Genomic DNA, 27,385 nt, shown 5'->3' with positions numbered 1-27,385 from the left:
AAATCCAGAGTAAAATTGAAATGACAGAAATAGTCTTGAGAAGAAGCAGCTCCAGGATGTTCTTTCAGAAGGCTTACATTATTGCTAGCCAAGAACCATCACATGTGCAACTCTTAGTAAATGGGCATCAACTCAGTTTCTTGCAAAAAAAAAGCTTTTATCTGATTCATTGAATTCTACGCCCTTATGACACTACTTATGGTGACACAAAGCATCATGTTAGTTTCTATAAAAAAAAACTAAAAAAAACAAAAGCAGCAGCCATGAAAAGCTTCTTGTTAATGGGGTATTCAATCCTGATCAATAAGTTAGGCCAAAAAATTTAAAAATCCTGCAGTCATTCATTTGCTGTCTTTTGACTGTTAATTTAGGTTCTCATGAGCTTTGAGTCAAGCTAGTTCATAGTACTTCCCCGTCTTTGGATCGAAATAGCAGTTCAGGCACGGATCATAGAGCAGATTTAAATACTCATTCTCCTCTTCATTCGACGACTCATCTCCTCCTGCAATAATGTAAGAAAATCACTCTGCAACAGTTACAAGCAATTGTTCAAAACATGCGTAGATAAAATTGCTCAAACTAAAAATGAATGGAAATTGCACAGATATAAATGTAAAATGTATATTGTATTTTCTATGCAAAGTAGCATAGCCTTGCCAGATATGAATAAGATGCTAATCTATCAGCTGTTACTGGAATTAAATGAGAAGCGTGGGTAGCAGGGTGACCTTCAGATTCAGGTGGATTTACATAAAAGTTTTTCGCCAGTGCCACTTTTTTTGCTCATCAATTAGGACCTAAGACACCCAGACCCACTACCATTATGAAGCTGTAAAGAGATTCTCTGTAATCCCCACTACTTTAAAGCACAAGAATTTAGCTGTTAAACTGACAGGCAGTTAAATGCTAAAAAGGTTATGGAAGGCTCCAGGAGGAACATTTTATCTTATCAGAACTTTGGCGACGATAATGAAAACTAATTATAAGACACATTGTGTAGGAGGTTTAAAAATGATGTTGTAAACTGGAAAGGTTTCATCAATTAACCTTGTCGATGTGTCTAGGGGGTACAGACCTGTAATGAGCCTGTCTCTCTTAACCTATGGAGTTATGTGGAGGACATAGACCTTCACCCTCATGTTTTTTTGGGGGTTTTCACCCTTAATTTATACAGTTTCATATGTTTTCCCACCATGCTGCGAGCAGTCGTTGGCGGAAGTGTACATTTTTGTAAGCTCTGACACTGGTGAATGTTTCCATCAGTTCTATGTGTTTTTGCAATTGTGTGTTTTTCTGTGTGTGTGTGTGTGTAATGTTAGATCATTGGATTGTTTGCCGACTCCCTGACTTTAAAGGACATAAAAGGGTGTCTGGGGGCAAAAGGACCAAAATTAAGGTTACTCCACCTCCGATTAGACCTTCACAATGGTTCCCTGTGTTGTCTGACCTTCTCCGCTGGCTGGGAGGCATAATGGGAGGGCTGAGCACATCCATCCACTCCCTAGGGAAAAGACCATAAAGGAACACAGTAATGACAACACATGCCATTACGCTCACCATGCTACTACTGCACCCAGCACATCAAATTGTCTCTACATGACATCTTAACAAAAAGTCCCCATTATCTTTTGCTCACAGAGACCTAACCAAACTTCACTGTCCTTGCACCACTTCTCCTACACTCTCAGCCTTACGGTTTTTCGCCTGAGGGATCATTTATTAGATTCTGACTCAAGCTGTGACTTCCAAGTGTCCACGTTCAGACCTTGCCTGTGTCTGTGAGAGTAAGAGTTCTTTTCTCTCTACATGAATTTATCTTCTGTGTCTCAAAAATACGCAGGCTACAAGTATACATCAGACATAATTCCAGTAAATGACAACAATTCTCCTTTGGTACGGAGTAACAGATTCGATTAAGAGAAAAAATGCCAGAAGATGAATTATTACTTGAAAGACTTTGTTAAACATAACTCATAATCATTTTGGGCTATATATCAGCTGCACAATTATCCATTTATATCTTTTGCCTCTGGGCAAACCATCTTATATCAGCACATCATAGCATATTTAATGAAGAACCGTAATCTTTAGCACCATATTCGACCGACAGCAGGCAATTCAACTGTTCGTCTCTGCTCGGTCTGTCTCACCATCAAGAATGCAAATGACTGATGATGTCACTCTCTCTAAAAACAAAGTGCATTCATCACTTTGAATAGTTTATATGATGCTATTACCTACATAATCTGTACATGTTAATACTTTTCTACAATATACAGTAACAGTCAAAGGTTTGGACATACTTTTTTTCATTCAGGAGAATGGGAAGGTTAACAGCAAAAAAAAAAGAAGCTATTTCACAAAAATGTAAGTGAAATGTCACAACATTTCCAGTTTGTCTATCCTCTTTGATTTAACTGCTGACTTATAAGGATGCTGGTTTTAATAGGCATCAATAAATGTCCCTCTTCATTATATGGAAATGTTAAAAAGTGGTGAAGTGAATACAAATTAACATATTGTAGGTACACTTAACTTTAGTGATGTGGCATCTTGAGCTAAATGCATGTGAAGTAAAAGTCCTCAAGATAATGTCAACAGTAGTTGAAAGAGCTATTTAATAGTCTGACATAGTATGTCAAATTAACATTATTGCATGAAATAGTAAAGAAATTGCACAGATTTCTATTGAATAAGCCTATGGATACATATTAAAGCACTATGGTTACCATAGATTAATTTCAAGCCACTGAAAACCAAACAAACAGGACAATTCAGATATCAGATCTCCTCAAGCATTTAAGCATTCATTTCTATCCTCATGCCGTTAGGTGACTAAGTGCATTAGGCTCTGGTTTCTTTTTCTAACAAAAGGCATTTACACCTCTCTAACAACACCTTTTACTGTGTGGAACTTGGGAACATAGTACAAAAGTTAATGGAAGCAATTTTCAAGGACAAGGGTCCTTGCTGCAGAGCTGCAAATTAGACTTCAAACTGTTAAGAGGGACTTGAAGAAAGTGATTAAATTCTTAGGTTTTAAAGTCATTGTAATCCTTACATAGCAGAACCTGTGATAAAAGGAATACATTAGTTTGATTTAATTCAAGCCTTACACTTTTTTTTGCACAGTGGTGAATTATATTGAAATTAAGCTTTCCAAATATCTCCCAGTGAATCAGGGTTTGTTTGACTCTCTGGCGATTGTATTCACAGCAGTCTTTATTGCTAAAGAGTTTAATTGCTTCTCGAGGTCTCTATAACAGCCTTATTTGCAGTTTCACATTTGATATGTCGATGATGGATGCTCAAAAAACAAACAAACACAAACCCCACCATGATAGAACTGACTGCAAGGGTGTCTCAAAATGCAACAAATAAAATGAAAACAGCGATTAATCTTGTGTAGCTGCTCTTCAATATGTTAATCATGGCTTGCTTCGAAGACAAGTTAGCACAAGAAAAAAAAAATGTTTCAAGTTGTCCACACTATTAATCCGGTTTAATACATTTAACAGTAAAAATCAAGTTTTATATAACCAAAAAAATGAAATATTTAAATAAACACGAGTCTACACATGTTCACACCACGCTACCTTGCTTTTCATCAATAAATCAGAATTTTTTTTTAGAGGGGAGGAGGCTGCATAATTTGAGTGGCGGAACTATGTTGCAATTTCTTTGTCATCTTTTGTAACATGCCGCATGGTTGTGTACACCCAAAAAGAGATGGAGATGTGCACAGACAAGCTTTATAAAGCATCTGCATGCGCTGAGCCTATACAGGGTCTCCAGAACCCCCTGTGGTCCATCCATACACTGCCAATTTGTGGAATTACAGTTCTTTTTGTGCCAGCTTAAGATACTGCCCAGAATTCACCCAGTGAGACTGCACTGTATACTGTATGTTAATCAGTGATTTTTTATTATTAATGATAGCACTGAAGGTATATAAGGAGAGTTCCTTCTACCTCATCCTCTAAATCAACATATTAAACTTGCCCTCAAGAGCTATTTGACTCAAGCCTTGAGCTATTCCCCCCTTCTGGAACATCACAAGAACAGATCTGACTTAAATATCAATGAGGGTTACACTGTGCATACTTTTATTATGTCTTGCCTTGACTACTACAATGGCCACTTAAGTTCTTTTTTAAAAATCCACTATTAGGTACAGTTTCATTGCTGAATAATAACAATCTGTAATGTTCAACACATGACAAGTTTTGTAATTGACCTTTATGATTTACCTACTTTGTCAACCTCTGCATCATTTGGTGGCTTTTCTGGAGTGTGTAATATGTGATCTTCATAGCACTGTATATGCCTGAAATTGTATTCACTTTCCCAAATACTGAGAACAGCAGTTGTAAGTTCTTCCTGCTCCAGTCAGATAGCTCCATTCATCAGTGTTTTCTTTTTGTAGTGAGAACTTTAACTTTGTACTCTGGTTTGAAGCTGTTGGTAGGTAAAATAAGGCGAAGCATGTCTTGTGGCTGCTTTGCATTATGAATCACAGAAGCTGTGCAGACACTGATCTTACCTTATCAATGATGGACTTCTCCCTGTAAGGCTGCTAAAAAGCTGTGCTAAATGGTGAGTCTTACCCTTGTTTGTTTTGGGTTTTTATTTTAATTTTGGAGGCCATGAACCAAAAACCTGATGTCTACCAGAAGTTTTATAGCATATAAAAAGTGTTTAAAACATTGCCAGTGATGAATCTGACAAGCACAATAATGAGTGAAAAAAATTATGTGTACTTGTGAATATGACAACAGCAGTTAAGGGAGAAGAAAACTACAGTGCTTGGCGCACACTCAATTTATTTGTACTCATCTGTGAGGGAGATAAGCTCCAGTCTGCAGATCTGACAGTTGACATTTAGCCTTAAATCTGCAGTCACCAGTTACCAGCTGTTTATGAATTTCAGAGTGTTGTTTCATGTAGATGCAGTCGAATAAACATATTATAAATACTATTATCACTGCTACTTGCCAAGACATAGTTAATAACAGGCTGTACCAGAAAACATGTCAAATCTTTCGACTCTCTTTAACACTGTACAAGTATTTGGTACTCTTAGACCATGGCTATTTTTCAATTTTTTATTATAAATGTACAAATCTGGAGATCAGTGACGTATTCTCACTACAAGTGTGTGTGGCACATGCTGGCTTACCTGGGGTTCGAGCACAGGAGGGGGTTCATTTCCTTCTGATAATGGTGACCCTGATTAGATGGCTAGATCAGTAATAGAAGAGAATAATAAAAGGTTGCATTAAAAATGTCCCTAAATACTCATATCTCAAGAACCTGCAAAAATGTATCAAAACATATTATTCAGTTATTTCTGGGATGTTTACTAAAAGACCACTAAATGATCTGTTGAACATAGAACATAACATAGACTCAGAGCACATCATGACTGACAATGTTCAGGTTCAGAAGGACCATTTTCATTCATTTTAGCTCAGTAATGAAGGCCATCGTGTCATTACCATCAGACTAGTATCGAAGCTTGATGGCTTTACAAATGATGGTTGTCTCTCAACAGAAATGACAGATAAGAGTGTCACTGTTGCACACATGGAGAATTTTTTAGAGTCAAGGCAACTGTTGAAGTGTACTGTAATACTGGGGGCATACAAATGTACATTCAATTTCTAAGCTCATCTATGAATAAATCTGTGCAGGCTTGCCAGAAGGTCAGTCATATCATCATGCCGCTCAATAATCTCTGTCTTTTTACGAAGTATGACTGAGGTATGAATACAGGCAAACAGAATGTCACCTCATTTGCCAAATACCACATGCAGGTGCATATCAACAACAGCATCAGACCAACTGTAAGACATTTTCACAAATAACCTTAGCGCAACCTCAAATTAAGCATAAAGCTCCTGCAATTCACTGAAATTTCAAGTTGTCCAATAATAATAGAAAATTCCTTTTCTATTACTGAATGCCTTGAAAGCTGGCTAACAAGTCAAGTATGAAAGATCGTTGCCTTTTTGGCAAACAAGAGAAAATACCACAGAAAAATGGAGAGAAAAGCAAGATACACAAACCAAAAATGAACAAACTAAGATGGAGAGATCTGTAAAATCTTATCTGTTCAGAAATTTAGATGTAACCATTGTAGGGAAACAGAGAATTGCAGCTGTGTTTTATTTATGATTGGGACCTTTTATGACAGTGAGCTGTAAGAATGCAACTGAGACAACATTAGAGGTAAAAGACAGGAACTGCTTCACTTTCAATATAGACATTCTTCATCTGAGAAAGAAACACAAGGGCATTACCCTCTCCATCTTGTCAAAGCTAAGGACCATATTGTAGCCTCGGGAGGCTATTTAAGCCTAGTGCCTGTTTAAAGGCTATTACATTACATGACTTTGATGAAGAAGCAGTCATGTCGACACTGTAGTCCTTGCATTGCTTGAGTAAATTTTAGTTATCAGTGTGCTCCAGTGCCTACTTTACGTAATCCTCTTCTAAAATTGTACCTTGTGGAATTCTGCAGGTAATACGTCCTGATGATGATGAGTTACCTGTAAGGTGGTGGAGAATTTTGTTTTGAGGAGTTAGCAGCTGAATCATTTCGGTGCTGTATCTGTAGAATTAAACCCAGCGCCTCAAACAGCTGTTTAAACTTGCAACTACAGTATCAAAAGGCAGCACTTCAAAGAATTAGAAGCACATCTGTGTGTCACTCAAGAACATTGCTTATTTTGTACAGACAGCATATCTTAATCCAACTGTAAAAGGTGGTCAGTAGTGTGAACAGTGTGTAGATGACCACCTCAAAGGAGTCAATGCGATGACACTACAGCATCCCACAACCCAGAATAAGTGTTGGCTGATGCTAAAACATTTAGCTATCCTGGTTCTTAGATTTTAGGGAACAAAATCCACTATCCAGCCCCTTCTACACACCCACCCCTCTGCATCATCAGAAAACCTGTAAGAGCTTTGCTTGCTTTGAGGCAAAGGGCCAGATACTCAGCAGAAACCTGAAGCAGTAGTTTGGTTGTAAATCTAATGCTCTGCAGTATTCCTGGGCTGCATTCACCTGTTTAGAAAGGATGGACTTCAACCAAGCAGTGCTTGTGCCAGACCACTTTCTTTTAACATTCACCTTACTGCCTTATTTATCAAAGCTGTTTCCAAGTTGACGGTGGGTGCATCAGTTCCACTCCAGTGGATGTTTTACTACTTTTTTCTTCTTATTCTGTGTATTCTATCCTGGCTGTTTACCCCCATCACACAACTGCCCTGCAGAATCACAAGTTGAGCAGTATTACATTAGTGAAACTCAGACCTATCACTACTCTTCTGCTTTATTTCCTCGGCTAAAACATCTAATATTAATAATCCTTTGATTTTAAGAAATGTCACAGACTCAGCCTTGCACACCTTAATATTAAGGAGGTCTCATCCAAAATTGGACTTTCTACACATGTTATTATGTGAAACTGCACCAGACATTTTTATCCTCACAAAACCTGGCTCAATGCCAGTGTTTTAAATGAAGATATAGCTATAGCTGGATATAACAAGATGTGACAGGAAAAGTTAAGGTTGGTGTATTAACTCATCATGTTAAGAACTGTTTCACTGTAAAATGATTTAACTCTCCTTAAGAACATTAACTATACTGCTGTGAATGTATATGTTGAAGATGATTCTGACGTATTTTCAATGCTTTTGGTATTTCTGGGAATTTCTGGCCAACCTAATCTCAGAAAAACACTTTTTAGTCCTCAAGGGTGAGTATAAACCCAGATTTGTACTTTTATAGATGTACCCTCATTGCAGTCAATCATGCTCTGTTCAAAACATTTAGAGTAAAAAATCAGATCAGATTCCTATTTTTCTTCTGAACCTACTCCTTGAAACAGACAGTTGCTGCGAGAGCTTCTGGCAAAAAAAACAATAAAAAAAAAAAAAAAAAAAACTGGTATTATTTTAGACAGCAGAAGAACTGTGTCATCATCTCTTCTGATTATCTGATTATTATCTATACACACTTTCAAGGTGCAATGATGCTGGAATTTGCTCTTGTTAATAAAAATGATATTCTGGCTGAAACTTCATAAACATTTCACCGTGTCATTAGATCTATGTGATAAATTGCCTTTATGTGAAAACCAAATATTCAACTATTCTCTGTGAAAGAAGAAAGTCTGTTTGAAACCCAAGAGGGCGTGAGAATTCTACACTAAAACTGAATTTGGTTGCCGTTTTATTTATTGTGTGTTTTTATTCTTTTTCTTTGTCTGACTCAATCTGTCTTTTTTTGCTGTAATCAGACATCACGATCCAACTGAATAAAATCAGCTCCTCCAACAGTCTTGTGCCCACAGATGATACAGAATATGTATCAAATCTAGGGCCACATATGTGGGTGTCTGAACTATAGCTTCATATATAAGTCATATAAACTACAAGATGATTCTTTTGTGTTCAACCTAGTAACCAAAGCAAAACTATATCTGGGCTGGTACAGTTGCCGTAACAACAGAGACAGCAACAGTATGGATGAAAACAGGGGAAGATAAGAAAGACAGTACCTATTCTCTTCTTACAGTAGGTCCCATAACAACCTCTTGTTGTGTCCTTGACAGACACTTAATAGGTCCCTTTACTATATTTAAATTTGACACATACATATGTTTGGGACTGGTGTCTTTATTTATCACTCTTCCTTTCATTTATTTTTCTTACTGGACAACATGACAAGCATTTCCTTAACATGCTGATGGTGGTGCTGTTGCCATTTGTATACTTACAATTCTAAAACTCTGCAGCTGATTCAAATACAGCAATGGATGAGTAAATCTCATCCTGTCCCTGTGGAAAACTGTACCTACTGTAAGGTCTGTAGACAATGTACATGTTTTTAATGGTGATCCCATTGCTGTCCTAAAAAAAAGAACCATGTAATGATAATCCCTGTGGTAATACCACTATTCATTGAATCTCAGTATCCTATATGTACAGAAAAGGTAGTGGGTCTATATATGCTGCATTCATTGGGGATCCCACAGAGGACCCAGTAGGGGTCAGCCAGGGCATTGTTCTCTTCTCCTAAGTGCAGTGTGCTTATGTTAATGAGCTATAGATCCAAATGACCTTCAATAGCCAAGAGCAAACTATACTATCTTTGATTTCTCAAGACTTCAGGGGATGATTTCAAATGACCTAAATAATTTGTAGTCACTGGGGAAACTGTGGGTATTATGCCAATGTATTTTTGCCAATTAATGTGTTTCTACCTCCATTATCTTTTGTAATGCAGAAAACACAGTGGAGAAAGAGGTGCATTAGCATTAAATCGTGGCATAAGTTTGGGGCTTTGAATGGAAATTAGCAAGAGCGAGGATCAACCAGGGTCACTTAAATTATTCTAAATAGGACATAAAGAGGGTCAACCTACTAATGATTGTAAATGGTGTCTGAGTAATGCTTGTTAGTAAAGATTCTACAATAAAACATAAAGAATAGCCGAACATGATGGTACAGACCATGGAGATGTGGGTCCAGGTAGAGGTATCGTCGCTGCTCATGCTGATGCTGACATTACACTGGTGGATCTGTGATGCACTGAATCCTGAGGCTCTAGACTCATCCTCCTCCTGCTCCCTTTTTAGACTTGCCAGCATTCGGAGCTCCTCATCATCATCATCCCCATGCATTTGTACACTGCTCCTGACCAGATGTAAGGCACAAGCACTGGAATCAACAGGCTTCAGTGTCTTGTCTTCTTTCGTCTTTTAAATTATTATCCGGGAAAGAAAAAAGAAGAACAAAATACAGAGATTACAAACAACTCAATCGACAAAGTAAAAAGTTGTGGAAATCTTAAAACAACAAACTATTGTGCCAGACAGAGCTCAAGGCAGTGCTGGACATAAGCCATTGTTTTGACTGTCTGGGGGAAGTCTTTTAACAGTGAAGCTATTGATTTAGGAGAGTAGTATGCAAGTTGATTTGTCTGACAAAGTGCAAGGAAGCCTAGTGTTGAATCAATTGCAGACAATAAGCCAGGGCTGCAGGGAGAGAAACAAACTCCTTGTCATATTTCTTTGACAACCTTTCAGTCAAAGCCTTCACTGCATGCTGCCTGCTGGAGTTGGCACAAATCAGTAGGCAGGAGCTGCACTGATGAAGGATGCTGGGGTATGTCTCAGCAGTGAGTTGTGTAAATGCAGAAACAAACAGCCAAGTGACAGATCTCCCTTCAGGCTTTGTGATCACTCCAGTTGACTATCCTCTCTGATCCTGGATCTCAGGGCCTACCTCAATTTGTAACACACCACAGTCTGATCCTTTTCCGCATGGCAACACAAACCTTTTCACAAGTCCTATTTAGCTGTCCAAATCAGCAGTGATCACGCATAAGTATGGACAAAGAGAGGCAGCTGAACGGAATAATCAGAATCAGAACTTTTTATAAGCACTGATAATATGATGAAGATCATTTGGATTGTACATTACAAAATTTGAGATAAGCACAGTTTTAAAGTATAGCTGAAACAACATATTTTATGAAAAAGAGCAAGTTGGTCATTATGGGTAAGGTGTTACTTTCACATCCAGCAGACATCAAACAATATTACTAACAAAAGCATCTTGTAATATTCACTTTTTCTGTAACTCTGTTTTGGTCTCCGCCAATAAACATGTCAGGCCTGTTAAATGCGGAGCTTTTTCATCAGCCACTAAATTTAGTTTGTTGTTTGATGCCAGACATATAGTGTGGGGGATTTATGGGAGCAGCTCAGATTCAACAATGCAGTAAATTCCCAGGCCATAAAACCAAAATAATGGGGCAAGGACTATGATTTACCTCATTCACAATCTTTTGGTTCAAATATCAAATTGCTATTACAAAAAACAAAAACAAAACAAAATTTGTCATATGAAAAAAAATCCATTTCATTAAAAATGTCTTTACATTAAAATGTACAAGATTTTTTATTTCAATAGAACAAAAATGTGCTTATTTGCTCTTTTCCTCAATGTTGATGCTAAACTTCAAAATCAAAAAGAATTATTGACAAAATCTGTAAAAATCTGTTTGCTTTTGCAAATGTAGAAAGTGTTTGTTGGGAAGTCAAGCTTGTTTTTGAGGATAATTGAGACATCTGTGTGATAAATAAGGCGAGCTTTGTGAGTGTTGACACAATAAGAAGTTATCCAAATTTGCAATGTCTTTTGCCGCAGTATAATGGAACATCAAGCATAGGCTTCTCACAGTGAAGGTTATTAGGAGCGATGGCAAATCAACAGCTATTCAGCTAATTAGAGGTGGAACGTCAAAATTCATTTATATGCTTCAAAAAAGTCGTTCATACGCTTGTCACAAAAGCTTTAGACAAACAGTAACACTCTGGATGAAGGCTGATGGTTGTTAAAATTGTAAGCAGTACCTTGTGCTGTCTGGAGTTATCCAATTTGATTTCTTGCAGGAGTCTCCTGGACAGTGATACACTGCTGGTCCCATCCAGAACCTGACTCACTACTTCTGGTCCAAGTGGGCCACACTTGTGGTCCTGTCTGCGACCACTGGGTGAGAGGCAACGTTTGGGGACCATCCCAGCAGGTTCAGCTATCCTGCTGGATGGGAGCTGATAATGCAAATTGGTGGTAACTGGACTAAGCTCTTTTGGAGACATTTGGTCCATGTTATGGTATTCAGGCTGCACATCCAAAGTTAGATCAGGAGATGTAGAGGTATCAGGATTGGGGTCGACAATCATTCTTTGATGCTGGAATGTGGCAGAGTTCTTATCCTGGAAGAAAAACAAGAACTAAGTGTACAAAGATTGTTTTCAAATGATTGTATAACACACTGCAAAAGGATGATTAATCATGGCGTCCGAGTATATGGTAGGCTCTTTCTAATGTTTCCAATGTTTCCTGAGCAATTTTAATGTTGTGCTTTGCCCTTTAGATTGATGAGTGTTAAATGAAACATGATAATGAGATGTCAAACAGATTGACCAAGCATTGATGGCTTAGCTTTAAATTAACCTCATGTTAAAAAAGGCTAATGGTGTTCTTTTTAAGTCTGCTAATCTTTAACACCTTCAACTTCAAAGTCAACATTCAAGTAATGTCCTGTATCAAATATATACCCCAGTACTGACTGTATATCAGTATACAATGTAGTATATAATGTAATATACTAATAATGTAGTTCCAAAGCAAACAAAAACATATAGGAAATCAAGTGTGTCTGAATTTCAGTTTGTTTTGAATATCAAACAGTCATCCCAAAAGTCTGGAAAGTTGACTCTCAAAAGTTTGTAGCTTGCGCTTTCACTGAAGGCGACAGCTGTAGTCAGCTTGTATTCACAACAGTTCCAATGACTTCCAACTGGTAAGCAGTTTCACAGCAAAGAAAAAGATATTTAAATATAATAAATGTCACGTGAAAAAGGGTTCAACCTCAAGTGTCTTGTTTTATCTCTATCAACAGCCCACAACCCAAAGATAATCAGTTTACTGTCATAGAAGACCAAAGAAACCAGAACATATTCACACCTTTGTTTTTTTCTTTAAAAAGCACTAATACATTGACAAATTGTTGCAGCTGTACATACATCAAATGTGAATTATATTGTGATAAACTATGATTTCCACTGAATTGAGAAGTTCAATAAATAAATAAATAAAATGTACAGTAATAAGCGACATCTCCTGTTTGGAGACCAGTTTTTTTCAGTTCCCCATGGAGGATCATAGTGTGACATTCTTTCGTCAGATTGCTAGCACATCTACATCAGTGAACATGTTAATGTAGACATTGATTATCTTGAATTGAACTGGTTAAAGCTTCCCTTAACTACTGCAAGACTATCCTTCTCAATTCACTACCCTCTGTTGTCTTTCTTTGTGGGTTTCTCTTTCATCTCTGAGCTTTGTTTTGGGGTGAAAGGTTATCAAAATCCCTGAGAGATTTCATCTTACCTTCTCCATATGTTATTTCTTTTCTGTTTTCTAGCTATATTTTATCATTTTCACAAGTGCAAGTGAATAAACAATGAAGTACATATATTATTGAAATGCCTTATACGGGTGTGAACATGTGGGTTTGTAGTGTGTGTATTAGTCTGTTTGTTGATGGCATGTTGCAACACAGTGCTTGGAAAGTATTTGAGTATAATTGTGCACAAGTGCATTTTTCTGTGCTATTGTGTTGGATATTATTGCATTTAAATAGATGCATATCCTGTAAGAGTATCACATTTTTATCTTGGATCTTATATCTTTCAAAATAGTTCACTCACTGCTTTGTTTTGCTTTTAATATTTCTGTATATTTAAGAACACATGTTGGCTCAAAAGAATTGCATGAACCTGATGCAACACCTTGAAAGATGATATTGCTTCAAGTTGAGAAATGAGCAACCTGCCATAAATGACTGAAACTCAACGTCAGGCCAACTTGTGTCAGATGGCAACTAACCAGTCTGGCTCATCAATTTAGCCATGGTGGCAGAAAGGTCTCCATGCTCAGAGCACCGCAACAGTTAGGTAATACGTTATAAGCTGTCTCACGAGCTGTATTGCATGTCTTGCACTTTACACTGTACATCTGTTTAAGCATAGCTGGAATCCACAGCCTCAGTCAAACAGCACCAGTCAAATGTTTGAACACATTTTCTCATTCAAGGGAATGGGAAGGTGTGTTCAAACTTTTGACTGGTGCTATATGTTCATGTATGTTTGATTTGTCATCCCCGGTTCTACAAGGATGGTCAGTCGACTTTGTACTGCTGAGTGCAAGGAGCAGCAAGGACCCTTGAAGAGCATTTGGGCTTATTTTATTGTAACCATCATGCTCTTTGCTAAAATAATTATTGCCTTCAATCTGTGTCTCCCTCTCTTTTGTCATGGCTTTAGAGCCAGTCACAACAGGACTCTTAGGACCCTAATGTGTTTGTGATGGCATATTTGTCAATGTTTTTGGACATGGACGGTTTTTATGAAAGTCAACATTTAACAGCAGAAACATTTTCATTCCTATATTTTCTTTTTTTTTCATAACTACACAGAGCTGTAGAACCTCGCCTTTCATTTTAATTCATTCATTTGAATCTGTAAGGTTTAGCTGGTTGTCTAATCTGATAGATAAGAATGTTTCCTTTCCGCCATGAACACTGCTTAACATAGTTCAAATGCCATCACAGCTCGTCGGTGTTTAAATTGTAACATATTAGATGTGTTTGCTTTTGCCAGATTATAAGAACATTTCTTGACAACTGAGACTGTGGACTTGAATCATTGTCATTATATGCAAATAAATAATGCACACTTCATTAACTATGGTACTATTTTCAGTGGTGTGTGTATTGCCACACAGGAGGAGCAAGTCTGTAGTCCAAGCTGATTGTATAAGGAAAACATTTAGATGTCATACTTATGCCAACTGTATTCTATTACTTTATTGTCAAGAACAGAGCTGAGCAAACTGCTGAGCAAACTGCAGCTTCCTCCTCTCTTTGTCTCCAACCTGTTTTAGTGAGCCAGCAGTGGTCAGGCTAAAGCGAAGTAAGAAGTACTAATAAATACTTGAAAAAAAGTGTGAAGTACAATTATACTTACAACTTAAATTACCTTTTCAGTGGATGTTAGTCATCTTTTCCTAATGGGAATATATTACAGTAATACCGAGCATCCTGCAGTAAAATATATTTTCAGTATATCTGGAGCAATATTCAGTTTGCAGCTTTAGTGCTCTACCACATATAGCTTTGCTCCATCAGCCATCATAACATATATCACGGAGAAACATTTTGATATACCTCAGCTTGTTGGAGTATACTTTATATCTAAAAAAAGGTTGTTATCTGAAATGAACCTTTTGATACCAGAGGGAATAACTATTGTGACTTTGAAAGAGACTGTTTTTCATCACAAACACGCTTTCCTATTTTCCCCTCTGAAGAATAGTTCATTTTGCATCCAGGTATGGTTTACATATATTTAGATACAAACTATGTAATGAGGCATAGGAAGTGTGGCAGCACCTAAACAAGTAATGGGCATGCAGGGTAGAGAATAGTTTTGTCAAACATGCAGCACATATTGTTCCACTAATCAGAGCCCAGGCAAATATGCCTGATGTTTTTTTGTTGCTTTTAGTGTTTTGATAGGCTCATTATTAGGGCAAGGGGTAAACTCTATCACAGCATTTAAAATGGCTACGTTATCATTCAAACTCCTTGATGTGTTTGTATGTGCAGTGTGGTATGATTATTTCACAGCCTGTCAAAAGCAGCTTCTTCTTAGGGTCACTATAGGGTCTATATTTCTGTTTTTGTAAATAGTACCAAGAGACATCTCAAAGCCATGTTTTGCCTTGCAAACGATGTAAAATGACAGCCAAAAAATGCAAAGGTCGGGCACCTTCAACAGTGATCAGTAACAACAGGCAGGCTGAATGTTCAGCAAAACAATAAGAAATACAAAATATATTCTTTGTAGAAGACAAAGACCGCAGTTGAATCTTGAACCTTGAAAAGGTTAAAAAAAAAAAAAGAAAAAAAGAAAAATAGGATCACATATTTTTCACACCAGATCACCCCGGTTTACGTTTTAAACACAAACACCTGCACTTGCAAACAATGTTTAGTTTCACCAAGATATAAACATGGTAACTATGGTCACACGCCTATGGTTACCCTTATCTTACAGGACTTCACATTGTATTAATGAGTATTGGTGCACAACAGTGAGGCTTGAAAGAATACCTGTTAGAAAACATGACATTGACTATTGATGTTTTTGAAATGTTCTCCTATTGGACTCCATTATAAGTGTTTTGACAATAAACTGAATCAATGGCACATTGTCTGTTTTGTCCTCACCATAGAGGAAGGAAATATCTATAGATGTTATAAGTAAACAAAAAAATAGACCACACAGGTCTAAATTTTTCCAGCCGTTTGTGTTTTTTGTCTTTAAGGTGGTGCATTGAATTAATTTTATGCAAAAAAAAAATTATAATATATTAAATCTAAACTAATCATCTGCACAACAAAACGAGGTTCTTAACTCTGAATTATCAGACTTATTATAAAGTTTTAAATAAGTAAAAGCAATTAGCATTTCTTTGAAGACAGTCATCTTTATACGCATAGTTCAACAAAGTTTAATTTCCCTGCTCAGCATAAAGAAAGCTGCTATTCTTTCTAAGTCTCAGAACCATTAATAAATTATCTCATGATAAATAACTCCATTGACCTTTTAAGTTGAAGTATATTGAACACTGTGAAATGTGCAATATAAAATTTGACTTCAAAATATACTCTTGAGATTATCACCAAATCAAACCGCACATATTTACTGATGAATAAAGATTAGATTAGAATGCTGTTAGATTAAATTGTTACACACACAAAATGAACAAATCATAATCTGAAATATGTTGTTTTCCAAACTATTATGTGTTGTCATGCAACAAGTTTTCCTATTCCAGGCCGATGGTTATTTGTGCCAAAGCAATGTGCTGTATCTTACACATGAGATGTAATTCAAATGTACAGTGAACTTGTGTCTCTCCCCCCGGGCAAACGCACCTCATCACTTTCACTGCCGATAAAGTCATCCTCAGGCTGGGCCTCGTACCGCCTCACACTTTTGCACTGAACCTGATTATCTCCCATCTCCATCTTCTCCTGGTCACCCTGGCCTTGCCCTCGTTTGGGTGAGTGAGGCTGGGATGAGAAAGTGAACACCACTTCTGGCAGAGTGAGCTGGGGCTCAGACCCTTCATTACTCTCCCAGCTACTCCAGACCTGCAGGTCAGAAGACAAACCTGGCCGGATTGAGCAGGAGAGAGTCTCTGCTGGTGTGTCAGCGTCTCTGGAACTTTTCATTAGTGTACTGAAGCAACACTCATCTAAAATAACAGATTATAACACAAGAGAAGTTCATATATCAACATTCTTGATAATTTCAACTTATGAAAAAGAAATGGTTGTACATGAATGTTTTAAATGAGCAGAGTTTGGGGCTCCAAGTGAACAATTTCTACAATAAAAGATTAAGAATACACAAAGAAGACTGAGTAGAGAATAACTATTGGGGTCTGATTACAATGAATAATGAATCTTTTTTTTTTTTAAATGGCACAGCTAATGTCATTCAAGTTCTTAAGATTATATTCACATTAAAAATTGTAAGCGCAATATGCAAAATTGTAATGAATTGCATTGCTTGCCAAAAGTGAACATTCATTTTTCCTGCACAGACATTTTTGTAGGTTCGGTTAATTGCGCTGGTATACTAGTACCTTAATGAGAGGACAATCAGTAGTAAAAACACCAGTCTACTCTCAAAATATTCATCATAAAATCACACCTTTGTCCAAATAGCGTTATAATAACACCTAGTAACAGACTAGAGGCTTAGATGACTCTTTTCCAAGCTAATATTGCTTCCATTGTCCTTTTGTTTTTCTAGTTTTATTAGCAAGATTAAATCTTACAGCAGTTTGATTCTTTCCAAGGGTGTAAAAGTTATTTCAACCCTAAGTAAAAGTTACATGCATTCATGTGTGTATGCAAGAAACACTGAATCCTTAAAATTCCATGATAGGCCTGAGATCAAAGATAGAGGCACCCCTCTCAACGTGAATGAGTGAGCACATTTCAGCCTCTCGACAGTATAATCACTTTCTCTAATTGCCCACTGTGTGGCAAACCCTGGGCCCAGGAGATGTCACTCTGACTTTTATTTAATGTACCACATTACCATTAATGAACTAACTACTTTCCGTCTGTGGGCAGGGCTGCAGCAAAGGAGCGTACTGCTGTGCAGAAACATCCATAAATGAGCTTTCAGAGCATGTGCACTCATTTTGTGAGGACAATGTGGGTGTAGGTGAGCTTGTGTGCGTATGTGCAGTGGGAGAGTTGGAGTAGGGCTTGCTCCAACAAAAACCCTGCAAATGGCCTTGACGTAGGTTATGCAAAATTAAAAAAGGGGAGCAAAAGCGATGCAGCATAGAATGAGGCTCATTAAAATTCATGCAATATTTTGAAGTGATCTAATTTATAAGTTAAAAGTAAGAATAGGTATTCTTCTCAGGTATAAAGGAGCTACTTGGTGAAATCAGAACATTGATATGTAATGAAAGTACACATCAATATCACTCAATATGTGTATCAATCTCTATCAATCTCTCACTGTTGTTTTATCCTAAACATCATTCAGTCTGAAAGTGTGCATGTCTTACTGCTGCTGTTTCTTGTTGTTCTGCTCCCTCTCCATTCACAGCAGATCTAAGCCTCACCTGCTGTTACATGCTCTGTCTTTCCTGTTTGAGTCAAAGGTTGTTGGCTGCTCTCTTGTCTGCTTGGCGGCATCTTCTCTCTGGACTTAGTTCTCTTACTGTAGCCACCAGACACAGCATCTGGAAGGACTGTTAACCAGAATTAAACAACACCATAACATATTAAACCCTGGCTTACTTATCATTACATTCGACTATGCAGACAGAAGCATGCAACGTGTGTTACCTGGTGATACTAGCCTCTCTCTTCCAGCACTGTAGGCCCGTAGCTTCTTAGGTCCCTGCTTGCCAAACACTCTCTCTTTTGGGGGATGTGGCTGTAAACTGCCAGGTATTACTACGTACAGCACAATACTTTCAAAATTATAACATAAAACAGTTAAACAACAATGTTATTAAAGAGTGCCAGAAGCATATCTGTGAACTGATTATGCACTGTGAAAATCCCTATTAATGAAGGAATTTGAGTAACTGAGCTTCTTACATTCATTCGCTGCATAGAGAATACATCCAGCCACATTATGTTCAGCTAAATTAAGGAATTTTAATCATCCGTTTTTACATTCAGTCATGCTCAAAGGATGTTGCATTATCAACTGTAAAAGCTGTTGGGAGGATAGTATACTCGGTCAGAGCTGGGATCTGTGCTTTGAATTGTTATATGCACTCTTTAAGCCAGGAACAACTCTAATGAGCGAAATACTACATGAACTTTTTATAATTGACAGTAAAGATAACACAATGAGCCCAAAATTCAAATTTACCCTCATGAGGAAGATGGGAAGATTCTCCATTTGATAATTTCTCAGTCAGAATAGCAATGCACTGACCTTCTGCAGTAAGTTTTTGGTCTATTTTACTCGCCATAGATCCCTGTGGGACACAAGAGAAATAAAGAGAATATACTACAGCCTGAAAGACACATTTCAGTTTGTAATTATACAGACAAATTATACGATTCATGAGATTACCACATTCTGGATACATAATACACTTCTATCCATTTCGTCTGAGGCTGCACTGCTTTTTCTTCCAGTTTGAGGAGGTGGTCCTGAACCTCTGGAGCCTGAGGCTGTGTGTAGGAGACCCTGGAGCCTTGTTTTTCGATAAGTAGCTGATCTGGCAGTTGCAGACTGATCAGGAACTGCAAAGAGATTCCCATTACTTATTGACCATCATTGATCACTGTTTGGTTGGATATGATTTTACTTTGTGATTTTTTTCAAATCTTGTTGATACCATGCTTGATTTACTGAACACCATCTCCACATCCTTGGACAACTATCTGCCAAGTAGGTCTGAAATATTAAGCAATATTCTTAATCTCTTAACAGTTGAAAATTAAAGCTAGAGTGCAGGACTTTTTGTCTCAGAAATACAAAAGCACTGGAGTGCCTTGGTAGTTGAGTGGTTACCATACATGCCACATAATAGAAACGTCCCTGGTTCAATTCTGAAAAGGGACCTTTGCTGCAGGTCATTCCCCTCTGTCTCCCTGTTTCCTGGCGGCCAAAGTACTTTCAAATAAAGGCAAAAAATAAAAAATAAATCTTAAGAAGAAAAAAAACGCTGTTGAAACGGGTTTACATCATAGGCTCTGCCATAACCTACTCCATAGCTATTGTTGCAGCTATAAAACAGTGGATAATTTGTTTTGAATGACACACACCCCCTGCAAAATGGCTCATTTCACTACCAACATTTGATCCATGTGATCGGATAACATTTGGACAGTCTAGAGGAGCCACAAGATTAAATTAAATTTTATCCCCCTTCAAGTTAGCAGGGGGCTAACCAGAAGTTAGCCATCCGATGTCTGCATTTACGCATTCATCCAGTCAGTGCGAGAATGTCAACGTTGATACCAAATTAAAAACTGTGGTATACTGTGAAATACAGGGAGAGATTCTGGCAGTGATAGGTTCAATTAGCACTGTGTGAACTCATTTGGCAAAGGGTTGAATGTAACGGATGTTCATTTATATGTTAACGTTCCACACTGCAAGTTTGAAATCGAACAATCACCCTGCTGCTAGTGAGGGCTGTGAAAGTGCAACAACATTAAAGAGAGAATTAAGAGCGACTTCCAAAGGTTATGTTTCTGATTTCCTAAAGTCGCTTTCACCTACATGAGAAATGCAGGCTTGAAATCAGTTCTACATGGCAGGCACTTTCTGTAAATAAACTGCTTTAAAAACATGTATTTTGTAAATATTATTCACAGCACTGTGTTATTACAAAGTGTACAGTACAAACATTAAAAAAAACCTAAAATACACATGTGTTTATCTCAAGTCCAGCTGCTGATCAGCTGAGCTGAGCACACAATTCAATTATTTTGACACATTGATTCCATCTCCAAACCAAATGTTAGGAATGCTTTTAAATGCGGGTACCAGACAAGACTCCTTTATGCTTATTTTCTTCTGTCTATGGTCATGTTTTTTAAAAGATAAGTCTGCATCAAAAATATCTGTAATAATTAAATTTTCTGAGCCAACATTCAAACAATGACACACACTGAAATGATACATGTTATGACATATTCAAAAGCTCATCAATGTAAACAAAATATTGTGTGAGTGCCAGTTGAATATTCAGGATTTTTTACACATGATCTTGTATGCTGCAGCAGACAGTTTGAATTCAAGCCTCCTGATCAATTCAAGCAGCAAATAAAATAAATGCTTAAATATGAATTAGACTCTACTACTGAGCAGAATGAGTTGATGTGTTTCTTTAAAATATCAATCTGCTCCGTATCATCGTGTGAAAAAATATTGTCTGAAGTGGGAGTCGTGATATGGCCGTGACCTGACCCTGCTGTATCTGTGCCAGGGCTCATTAGGACCACCTCGGCTGATGCTAACAGCAAAACACACTTTCTGGCTGATCCCCATCAGAGCAGAGAGAAACGTGTACTCCACAAAACACAAAGGATTGGCACGATGATACAGACAAAGCTATAGGCTAGATGCAGTCAGAGTGAAGAAGAAAAAGGCATCCTTTAAATCTGCAGGAGCCCGTTAAAATATTTGTTAACAATAAGGCGAGGAGAGGGGGCTATATGATGATTAATAGACAGAGAAATACTTAGCAAAAATTTTGATCTGTAAAAATTCACTGACCTTGAGAATTTTTAAACACCTTCAGTGTAAGACTGAGACAATCAGGGTTTGTTTGTTGCTGAATGGAAATTACTTTTAACAGTTTCTGACAGGTTGGGTGCTGAAGCAACAATATTCACCCAGCAACTTCGTCACAGTTAAATTGGATGCCTACTTTAATAGCAATCGTCGTAATTATAATTAGGAATGTTATGCTAATAATGCAGATGCTAATTATGATAAGCTATGATCTTGTGTGTGGTTACTGCTCTCTTCCATGGGCATTGCCAGTTGACTCAACATGACTTAGACAGCTGTCAGAACAAATAAATAAGCACTGATAAAAAAAGGCCACAGAGTCAGCGGAACTGGATTATTGGTGCATGTCTTTTTATATGAGGAGATAATTGCAACTCTCTGAGTACAGGTGAGGTGAAATTGAACGTAAAAACACAGGAATATCACACTTTGAAAACATATCGATTATCATCACTGCCATCACTGCACCATAAAGTTTTCTATATTTGCAGTTTCCTGTGTAGATTATGTTTAATCTTGTACTGTAAACCTTCACTATACTTGTCATAAGCAACTCTCTAATCAACAAATTCCTTGCCGTACATGAAAAGGCTAAAGGTATGTGGACATCCAAACAAAGCATGTGGACCTGAATAAAGTATTACAGTCACAGGTGTTTTTTTTCTCTCTGTTTTCAAATTTATGAGCATTAACATTCACTTATTTGAGATAGCTGTCCACAAGATTTTGATTTAAGATTTGTTTCCCATTCAGTCTGGAGGATAATAAGATCGGTTGCAATTCATCCCAAAGGTGTTGGATGAGTGAGTGAGGATTCTGTGTGCATAACAATTTTCTAACATCAGCCATGGAAAAACATTTCCTTACCGATTTAACTTTGTGCATGAAGGTGATGTCATGCTGAAACAGGAAATGGTCCTCCCTAAATTGCAATAACCTACACAAAAATACATGGACCACTTATGGCCATGTAATTAGAGTGTTTGTTTTGTTAACAAACATAAAATGTCTTTGTGTAACCTGAAATGCATTTCTTTCATTATTAATGTCGTTATTTATTTATCCTGTGATTTAATCTTACTCACCAGAGTCAGGGTTCACATGCCTGCTCCTCATATCTGCCTTCTGTAAATTATCCATGTTCAACACCTGAGTCACATGGTTTACATCTGCTGGAAACTGGCAACTACGAGGGATCAAGTCTATGAGACCAGCTCCACTGAGAAATACATCTAGATTTAAATGAGAACAATCTCAGATTAATAAAACAAAAAAACATTACTGTATATCACATAACACAGGTAACACTTTGATCAACTGAAAAATACAAAACAACAGAGCTGATTTTACTGGCAGTGCAACAGTTAAGCCTCAACAGCACTGAACAGAACCTACCACTGAGCTCTTTACCAAAAAATAGCGACCTGTCTGCCTGTCTTCCCACACACAGTGTCATATAAACTAGCATGACTAACATATTCACTACAAGTGAAGACTTCCTGCTCTGTTCTATTTCTTCAATAACCAGTCATCGTGATTTTTAAGGGAAAAGAAGACATTTTCAATCAATAAATGGATATGCCAAGGGCAATGTTTTTGAGGGAGAAGCAAATATTTATCTTGTGTGATCCTGTGTGGTAAGGTAAGCTGATAAAATTCAGTTTTGACATTTATCTTTTATATGTGGCCAATTGCATTACCGTCATTTGACTTTTCTGTAGGCTCTGTTTTCATAGTGAAGATTCTCCGGACTTTGCAGGTGGCAAACAAACTGATGCCATCCAGTGTCAAAAAGCTTGTGTCCTTGAACAGTTTGCCGGTGAAAGATACAAGGTCGATGCACATAGTAGACCACTGAGACAACAGAGACAGCATGGTTTTGTAGTACAAGGATCCCTTAGAGATACAGCTCAATATTAACCATCAAATATGAACACAAAGAATAAAAGAGCACAAAGCTTAGAGCAAATCTAAAAATAATGACAGAAGGCCGAAGATGAGTCAGATACTCACAATATTGCGTTTCAATCCTATGAGAGGTATTTTTGCATGCCAAAGTGTGGCAGATAACTCTTTATGCACTGTTGATAAGTACAGTCTTCTTTTCAGGTGCCCTAAATCAGTAATCCTGTGATTAAAAGAGAACAAGACAGAACATTAATTATTATCAGCATCAGTGGTGTACTAAGAAGCTCTGACCATGGAGAGGCCTCACGCTTTATTGGTCTCTAAGGTATGCTCCTAAGAGTATTTTTATTTCATTCTAGTGCTGGGAAATCAGCTGTCATACCACACACAGGAGAAAAGCAACACTGACAACAATAATTCTCCAGAGTCTTAAAATGATGTAGTGTAAGAGTAATAAGTGGCTTTGTTAAGAAATCATTTCTCTGACAGTCCATATTCCTAGTTGTTTTTTTCTTCTAGTTCCCATGACTTCCCATCTAAACAGGAGCACCTACCTACAACAGCAGTATGTACCTGTTATAAATTGAATCTTACCATGAGGTGAATTCACAACAAAGACCCCATAGAGACTTTACATGTAGACTCCTGTAGTCAATATTGCACACAAACTGTACTTTATTTATTATACAACATTGGTAACTCAGAATGACACTCTATTTCAGCAGCTAAATGTAGACGTATCAATGCAAGCACACTTGAGTACATCACACAATCAGGGCCATTTGACATTTATGCATTTAATAATGTGGTTTATTCATTCATTTTCAACATTACATAACTTACCCGGGCTGCCGAGATAAAAGCCATTTTTATAGCTAAATATGTTAATCATAAAAGATTTAAATTATTTAAGCAATTACATAATAGTCATTGATAATACAATGCATTTTTTTCAGGTAGCTCAAGGGACTTACCAAACATAGAAACAGGAGGCAGACATGTTTTCCTACTAGATAAAAACAAGTTTTTTACTCATTTTGTAAGTGGTCTGAAGGGAATTCACTGTGAATCAAATTATTTTCTGCATTTTATATGCGAAAGGGTTAATTTACTCCGTTAAAGGCAATCGTTGCAAACATATTGTAATTCCTAATTTTATGAACCAGGTAATGAGTAAAGGATTTATCAGCATATACAACAGTGCACGCTCCCAGAAATGGTGAGCTGCCACATTTTCCTGACTGCTGTACTTACACAAGCTCAATGGAAAAATCTTTGAACTGAGGAATTTTCACTTGAAGGACCAAGAATCTTTGTAGAAGCCCAACTAAGCAAAAAAAGGAAAGAATTTCTATTAACGTGAAAATAGGACATATCATTTACAAATGGGTGCAAAATATGACAGTGACTCACGAGACATTTTTCCATTCTCTGGCATTTGCATCTTAACTGTCTGGCTGCTTCCCTCCAGACAGTAAACAAATCCTTTGATTTCTTTATTGTATTCCTAAAGAAAGAAACAATACAGAAGATATACCTTAGAATACCTTACTAAGTGAAAGTTCTTGTAGAGTGCTCCTATGACTGCAAATGTCTGTAAGGGTATACCGTGTATAAGAGGTTTTACTGTAATTGGAAAGTCTATGTGTTGAGAACAGCTGCATGAGCTGTGAAAATGTACAATAAGGGGTAGGTTCCTATAGGCATCTACAATACTGTTATCACATGAAGGACTTTCTGTTTCCTGTCCCTGATAAAATAATTCAGTTATAAGATTGCATTTTCCCTAATTTTGGGCAGCTGTCTAGAATGACACCCAAGTGAACCTGTACAATGTATTTATTCGTTTTATCAATTAGTCAACTGACAGAAAATTAATCAACTATTTTGATAATCACCTCATCATTTGAGGTCAGAAAAATGGCTGAAGTTATTTCCTTTCAGCTTCTCAAATGTGAATATTGTCTGGTTTCTTTTCTTTAGATTTTGGACTGTTGGTCCGGACAAAACAAGACATTTGAGGATGTCACCTTGGGTGTGGAAGACACTGATCATCATTTTTCACCACTTCCTAACATTCCACAACGACTAATCGATAAATCAAGTAAATAATTGACAGCCCATTAATGATGAAAAAAATCACTATTTGCAGCTCTATTAGCCTACAATATAAAGCAAACCTACAGTAGCTCTGCTATAATGTACAACAATGAAGCTTACAGTCTCTTATTCATTTTCTGATGGACAGTTTCATTCAGGAGGTTAATTCAGCTCTGTGGTTATCATTGAGCTATTTGAACTTACAAACAGTATGTTTATTAGACTGCATTAGATTGCATGTGCTGTTGCTATTCAGTCCCTAAATACTAACTTAAAGGAATAGAATAGTTAGACTTGATTGTTTAACAGTGAGCATGTCTTTTAACCATAGGTGAACCGTAAACAACAGGTCTGAAAACTCACTTTATGTATGGCTAACGGTCCTCCACAAAGTTTCCATTTTGCTACAGGGTCTTTTCCTTGTCCACTGAAGATCTCAACCACAGCTCCACCCTGAAAGAAACAGAATTTGTTTTCACCAGTGGTGGAAGAAGTATTATATCCTTTACTTGAGTAGAAGTACCAACACAACAATGTAAAAATACTTAATTACAATTGAAAGTCCTGCATGATCAGCAGCAAAATGTATTCACTGTTTTGCAAAAAAAGTAGTAGTTTGGTCCCTCTGACTGATATATCATCATACTATTATTAATACTGAAGCATTGGTGTGTAAGCAAAATGCTACTGTTGTAGCTGCTGGAGGTGGAGCAAGTTTGAAATACATTATACACAATTAGTGTAGTCCAATGGTTCCCAAGCTGGACCCTCCAAAGGGTCACCAGATACATCTGAGGGTTCATGAGATGATTAATGGGAGAGGCAAGAAGAAACCAAGTTTTTGGACTCTTTCTCTAATCTTTGATTTTTTGTGAAATATTGGATCATTTGAACATTTATTGAAATTAAACAATGTGAGAGGTAGGAGGAGGGAAAGGGAAAACACACCATTTGGTGGAGCTGTTAACTCATAGTCACATCTGAAATGTGACCTGACTACAAAAAGCCAAAAAGGTTGGAAACTTTAACAATGTGTTGTATTTTAAAAGCTTGTTATATTATCCATTATGTCAAATCTACACAACTAAAGCTGTCAAGTAAATTTGGAGTAGAGAGTACAATATGTTCCTTCTGAAATGGACTTAAGTGGAAGTATAACCACCAAACGTCAAATGCTATAGTGAAATAGAAGTAGCTCTGTAGGCCTATTTGAGTAAAAGTATATTGTTACTTTCCACCAGCTCCTATAGCTAATGTTACACCCGGTCAGCTCCCTGCTATTCTCTTACAGAGCAAATAACGTGTTATTTATAACAGAATAGAAAAGGAAGAAATAAGCTTACCTGATAATTATTCTTGAACATTCTACGTGACGTCAACGGTAGAAAAAATAACTTGACATGAGTGTTTAACCCAAGATTTTTATATTTAATTTCTTACATTAGATTACCTCGAAGCATTTTAAACGTTACATTGAAAAGCCACTTATCTTAACTGTACGAACAAGCGAGAAACGGTAAGCGGGTGCAGTAGTAGTTGTAGGAAGCCAGTTTAGCTAGCGCAGCACCCGTCTCCATGGTTACCTGACGCTACTGTAGCAGTCAGCAGTCGTTGACGCAGAAACCACAGAGCACAGCAAAGCGGACAACTAAACCAACACATGAGGTGAGGGAAAGTCTAACTTTTTGCATGCTGTGGCTTGTAGGTGCTTCATTTTCTTTTGTGTGATAGAAACGACCTCAGTACATCATTTACTGACACGTGCTGTGTGTAAAGCAACCGACTGTGATAAAGGAAAACTCACCGTGTCATCATGAAGTAATATTAATACTGATCTATTGACATGTACATGTAAGCAGATTAATCTTTAACAGTGCTATTTTATAGTTAATTTTATAAAGATGATCCTATACATATTAAGA

General features: G+C 37.2%; 1 protein-coding gene across 1 annotated transcript; it reads right to left on the bottom strand.

Moving 5' to 3' along the window:
* Positions 1–389: 389 nt before the first annotated feature.
* cfap20dc (CFAP20 domain containing) lies at positions 390–26,827 on the bottom strand. Its single transcript, XM_062445154.1, has 17 exons — positions 26,807–26,827; positions 25,827–25,916; positions 24,777–24,870; positions 24,618–24,690; positions 23,469–23,583; positions 23,156–23,309; positions 22,541–22,687; positions 19,281–19,453; positions 19,074–19,182; positions 18,536–18,646; positions 18,310–18,429; positions 16,592–16,914; positions 11,436–11,798; positions 9,528–9,773; positions 5,180–5,241; positions 1,407–1,501; positions 390–502 (listed from the first exon to the last, which is right to left on the bottom strand). Exons 1-17 carry the CDS (start codon positions 26,825–26,827, stop codon positions 390–392), a joined length of 2,409 nt encoding a protein of 802 aa, XP_062301138.1.
* Positions 26,828–27,385: the final 558 nt, after the last annotated feature.

The sequence above is a fragment of the Scomber scombrus genome, chromosome 3 (assembly GCF_963691925.1).
Source record: "Scomber scombrus chromosome 3, fScoSco1.1, whole genome shotgun sequence".
NCBI lineage: Eukaryota > Metazoa > Chordata > Actinopteri > Scombriformes > Scombridae > Scomber > Scomber scombrus.
Note: the sequence above shows the minus strand (reverse complement) of the source record. Positions and strands in the feature narration are given on the sequence as shown.